This window comes from Artemia sp. Qi Xiang Cuo, chromosome 5 (assembly GCF_049724085.1).
Source record: "Artemia sp. Qi Xiang Cuo chromosome 5, ASM4972408v1, whole genome shotgun sequence".
In the NCBI taxonomy this organism is placed as follows: Eukaryota; Metazoa; Arthropoda; class Branchiopoda; order Anostraca; family Artemiidae; genus Artemia; species Artemia sp. Qi Xiang Cuo.
The window spans coordinates 56,143,027-56,149,026 of NC_142798.1; the positions used below are offsets into that span (position 1 = coordinate 56,143,027).

At 38.7% G+C, this 6,000-nt stretch overlaps 1 protein-coding gene across 1 annotated transcript in view; it reads left to right on the plus strand.

The window, feature by feature from the left end:
* Syn2 (Syntrophin-like 2) overlaps positions 1-5,802 on the plus strand; it is a 51,116-nt gene extending 45,314 nt beyond the window's left edge. Inside the window, exon 10 of the mRNA XM_089089743.1 lies at positions 3,869-5,802. Coding sequence (XP_088945869.1) covers positions 3,869-3,988 — 120 coding nt within the window. The 3' untranslated portion in view covers positions 3,989-5,802. The remainder of the gene's footprint in view (positions 1-3,868) is intronic.
* Positions 5,803-6,000: the final 198 nt, after the last annotated feature.

Consider the following 6,000-nt stretch of genomic DNA (forward strand, 5'->3'; position numbering starts at 1 on the left):
CAATGATTGGTTGTATCCACTGCCGTATGAAGTTTCTTGGAGCGATCGGGCACTTGATGACGGAAACAGGAATAAATTAAGTGCTCGAATGGCTATATGCCAGTAACACCATTAAGCACATTCTTAGCGGTAAGGCTGTTTCAAGAGCCATGAGGATGCTCGAGTTTATAGATTCAGCATTGCAGATCATTCTCATTGGCAAATCGTATGGTTTCAACAACACAAACGATATACGTACGAGTCATCCAGACTTTCCAGGACCTTTGACAATAGGTATAGCTCTATTGAGTGAAACAAATAGCTCTGAAAATGTGTTCATATCACACTCAGTGTGTCAAATTTTAACCTGAGTGAGTGAGTTTCAGAACATATTTCACAACATCAAGACGGCAAAAATGTGGCTTCAGTGTTCAGAAATGTTCGGATTGCTTAAGAAGGCCATCAGGGCAGAACGGACTGGAAACTGGTTGCAGTATATTCAAGCATTCTCTGAGAGACTCCCTTACTTTGCAGCTGCAGGACACAACCTGTATATGAAATCGGTGAGCATATTTCTTCAGCAAATGGAAGAGCTGAAAGAAAGTAACCAGAAGCTGTATAAAGACGTCGGGGATGGGATGTTTGTCTTTCGAAGAAGCGATAGATTTTGGGCTGGGCTCTCTCCCGACTTAATAATTGAGAAAGTACGGATGAGGTCACTGAAAAGAAGCATGGGAGTTACAAGAGGAAATGGAATGAGTGAGACGCAAAGGTTGATCTGGACAATGTCAATGCCAGGGCGAGCTGAAATTAATGAGCTTATGCAGTCACACCGGCGTTGAGTACGTTTCATCTGACCAGCACGTTTCTGCAAGACCAGCTCGAATAGAAAGAGATAGAAAGGACGTAAAGGTTTTAGTAGCTTTTATACGCAGTCCTGTCCGTGCGACAACTGCACTCAATTGCGCAATATATCGAATGGTATGACAGTTGCAAGGGATGTCAATGCGGATGCAGCAAAGGCAATAGGAAAAGAAATTCTGAAGTCAATGGACGACGCCGATGTCGATCGCTACATCTTCAAGTGCGAAAGCAAAGTGATAACGATTGCCCATCAAGGCAACACTTCCAAAGCTGACGGTGAAGACATACAAATTGACGCAAGTCTTCTGTTCCGACATCTTGCAGCAGCGGCAACTACAGCCGGAGGGGATATGGAAGAAACTCTCAGATTCGAACTCATCAGCTATCCTACTGCCCTTTTCGAATCGTCAAGCCTGCTACGACAGCCCGATACAATGGAGCTAGCGAGAGTTATCTGGAAATTAACAGAGGAAGAACCTGTGAACTTCCTATCAAAAGAGCTGGAAAAAGACGTAATCGATGATGGATGGCCACTCCAGCATATTCTATGGAAAACAGGAAACACTTTCGAACAGATTTGCAATAGTTAAGTTTCATTCGTGACACGAAGTATTCAAATGCTTCCGTCGTCTTCGATGGTTACATTTCAGGTCAATCTACCAAGAATGTCACCTAGCTTTCTCACTAAGTTTGAAGTTGCAAAGGAAGAAGGAGAACTTATTGCGGAATCCCAATAATAAGCAGAACATTATCTGAGCTATTAGTAAGAAGCTTGTCCAAGCCAGCCTCACTGTCCTTCATGCAGAAAGAGATGCGGACGTTCTGGTTGCATTAACAGTTGTTAATGCGGCCAAGGGAAGGGTAACCACAGCAGTCGGAAAACGACACTGATTCATCGATTAGTCTCCTCCATCACCTACCTCCGGAAGCCAGGGATCTCTACTTCGCAACCAGTACCAAGTCAAGAGCACTGTCAACTAAAAATTTGCATATTAACTTTATCAAACAATGGCTGGAACAGGTTTGTCACTCTATTCATGTTGACCAAGCTTTTTTTGGTTGCGACACGTCCCGTTTGTTTGGGATTAAAAGCAGGCTGTCCTGCCATTCTCGAAAAGCCTTCAAGAATTTAGGAATAAATGTGAAGTATTCCTTAATCCGTGCTCTACGAAGGAAGAAATCCAGCAAGCCGGTGAAAATATTTTGCTGTGTTTCTACAAGGCTAAGAAAGGGGAGGGTCTCAGCAAAGCTAGGTGCAGTGTTTTTCCTAAGAAACTGAACAGCTCAAAGACATCAACTGTTAAGAACCCAAAGAGACTTTCACCAACTCCATTGGCTGTGAAATTTCATTCTTATAGAGCCTTCTATCATGTAATGGAATGGCGCAATACTGCGTCAGAACTCGACCCGAAAGATTGGGGTTGGTGATTACGTGACGGACACCTCACTCCGATCATGACAGACATCGGACCTACTCCGCCTCATCTGCTAAATGTGGTTCGTTGAAGCTGCATGCATTCCAACTGTGACAGTGATGCTGTAGTTGCCAAAAAATGGGATTGCCTTGCACACTTACTTGCAAAGACTGCAAAGGGATTGCGTATTCCAATAAATATGTTTTTGTTAATGACGATGAAGAAAAGGATGTTTAGTGCAAATCCTTAATCTTATCCTTTTTAGTTCAATCAAAACCGTAATTATATTTTGCTTTGATTACCGAAGTAACCTGATTTGTTTCATTTTTTACATTTAATTTTGCCTTATGTTTCTATTATATAGTCGAAGTAAATCTGCAGACGTATTCCGAAGGCCCGATGCATTGCCTCCCCTATGGTAAAAACACTGCAGAAAATCAAGATACGAATCTAATACCATGTTTTTTTAAATCAACGAGTTGAAAAACCTTGGGGGCAAAATTTTGACCAGCCATATCGCACAACTCTCGAGGACACTGTTTTCCCCCTCTCCCTTCCCCGCTAAAGGGGGAAGTCGAATCAAGTCCAGAGATAAAACAATATAACTTTATGTTTTCGAGTTCTCCAAAAAAAAGAGCAGACGTGAAATTCGAGCGCACAATAAATCTGTCCCTGAATTTTTCCAATTTTCCCCCTGTTCCGCCAAGGGGATTTTTGGGGACTTTTAATTTGTTGTACAGAATTTTTTTCTCTACAAGACGGTGTAAAAATCTTTTGTATTGCAATTTTGTCCCAGACTTTCGTAGAATTACTGGACTAAAAGCAGGGTATCACGTTTTCCTGCCCTTAAAGCTAGTTATAAAAGCACAGTTCTGACACAATTCTTATCTAGCGTCTTAAAAATCTTTTTATCCTTTGGTAAAATTCATTTATTGCAACATTAAACGTTTTGAGTAACTTTTCTTCTTTTTTGAAGTACAGTGGACTTTTTTTTTATTCTACCAAGAAGTTTGAAATTTCTTAGGCTAGTTTCTCCAGTCACGGTCTTTTTTGGATATGCCGGATTTTGATTGGCTCAATACTTTTCAACGTAGTTTCATTGAAAACTAGCTACTTTTTTTCTTTTATACATACTGATCTACCGTTTTTAAGGTTAAGATCAAACTGCATACGTATTTGAAGGAGGTTAAATATCTCTGATGTAACTAAGCTATAAACATAGAGTCGTTACATATAAGAGTGAAATCTTCTTATCTTCAAAGCGTTTTTTTATTATTATTATTATAACAAAACAAGCCAATAGCTAACCATGGTGACGCTTCAACAAAATACTTTAATGATACACAAGTTTGTGCAGTATCAAGAAGACGAAGAAAAACATTAACAATAATTGACATGAAGAGGTGGATTTTTTTTTCATCTGAGACAAGTCCAAGGGCCTCCACCCACCCATCCACCTCCTTCCCCAGAAAATAGTGCGTACCAAAATCATTTTCCCTTACCACGCTTCGGACCCTTCTCTCCCCCTACCCCTATATTTGGGTTGTACCTGCATGTATGTATGGTGTCAAGATGGGTTTGAAGATTGTATTTTTTTTTTTTTTTTTTAGGAAATAACTTGCTCTGATCTCCATAGTTTGATCTACTGCATGACATCATTTTTGACAGCAAAAGTGGCGACCATCGATCCAAGCTTCGTAAAAGTGGATGCAAGAAAGTCGGGAGCATAAAATACAATAATCTTTGTCTTCCTGTGGACCCAGTTTTTTCCTCCTGTTTTATATTAAGATCGTCTTTAGATGACGTATTGAGGACTCAAGTAGCTCCCTCCCTCCAATACTAGTCTTTTTTTAATGTTTTCAATCCCATAAAAGAATGTATAAACGTGCAGTTTGTACTTGTTTCCTAGTAATAAGTCAACTGCTTCGATTTGGTATTTTGCCAGTAAATTTAAAACAGATCATGTAAATCTTGTTTTTATTTGGTTTTTATTTGTAGTTGTGGAACTGACAATCAGGCAATGTTGAAAATGCGATCTTACAAAGTCATCCCAATATTTTATTTAGCTCAAGAGGTCTTAAACTTTTAAGACTTCATTGGACCTGTTTTTGCGATTAAAACTAAAATCTAAAGATATACTCTTCAAAGTGAGACTCGAATACATTAGCGTAGGATGGTTAACTAGGATATAACGACTTTATTGATTTTTGGGGAGACATGCTGTGGCACAGCTGGTGTTAAGAGACCGAGTCCAGGCGTTTGCGTAGGGTGATTACTTTCCCGCATGTACTCACCCCCCCCCCAGGATTTTCGATATTTATTTACTTTGTCTTATAATTTCTTATGCTTTCCATATAATCCGCCTATTTCGCTCATTTTTTCAAACCGATCCACCCCCCCCCCCTCCCAAAAAAAAGAGAAACTGATGCTCCCTTTGAAATGAATTCCTGCGAATATTCCTCATAAGTAGATTTGTTTGTGTGATATCATTTCACAACAGTGTTGATATTGGAAGATCGTGAATTTTAAACCAGAAATAATCATCTTAATTGGAGCAATAGTAATATGTTGATTAGTTTCTGCGACGCCCAGTGTAGAAAGTTATCCAGTGGAGAAACATGGAGGTTGAACTCCATGATGATCCTGAGCCAAATACCACAGCTTTTTTTTCAAATTCCACTAAGAACATGCGATTTCTATGGGAATTACTCTTAGAAGTATTTTATCATCTTTTTAGGAGAAATCCGAGAAAAGACTAGATCTAATGTAAGAGGAATAATTCGTCATAACTACAGAATCCTCTTATCTGAATTTTCTACTAGGTTCCCCGGAGATTTCTATACACATATTTTTCTAAATAACAACGCCTTATTTGACACTTTCACAAGATCTTTTTTGGAAGGGGGGGGGGGGGGAATATTTGATAATTTAAATAATCAGTGCCCGAAAATTCGGGAATTTTTTTTAATCATGATGGGCCGGACCGCAAGCCCCCTCCCTTCTTATGCCTCGTAACCGTAGTTGGTCCAGTCTGACCCTTCTCATGTGTGAAGTACTGTATCTCTAAGAATATTCAAGAAAAAAATCATCCCGATTGAGTGTATATATATTGCTGTTGACATACACGATGCTGTAGTTTGGTATACCTAAGCCGTATATTATTAAAATTTACAGTAAATTTGTCATCTCTATTTAATAAAAAGTGTCACTCAAGATATCTTTTTTCTTGTCCCTATTTTAAAAATTGTGCCAATATGCTTAGTTATTATATTCTCGATATGAGCAGCTATTACTTTCCTTGTATGTCAGTTGATATTCTTTCAGTTATTGTTGTCAGAACTTGAGTTTCTTTTGTTTTTTACTTTTTTAAGGGAATCGTACTGGCTTTGATGTATAGTTTGCTATATTAGGTGGATAAACGTGTCAACTTCGTTTATGTTAGTAGTTGTTTATTTCTTATGCAGCTCTTGAAGGATTTATGAATGTGCTAGTTCCATTGTCTTTCTGTAATTTTCTGTGTATTACATTAAATTAAAAGAACCTTCGTGTTTTATAATGTCGTTGCACAAGTTTAGAAAATCGGTCTGATGTTCATGGAAGACAGGGATGATAGCCTCCACCGACCCATAATTTGATCATTTGTTAGCCTTAGTTTTCCTCTTTTGAAAATGTTAAATAGATTCTAGGACCACACTGGTTTTTTATGACGTTTGATAACAAGTAAAAGAAAATACATAAATAA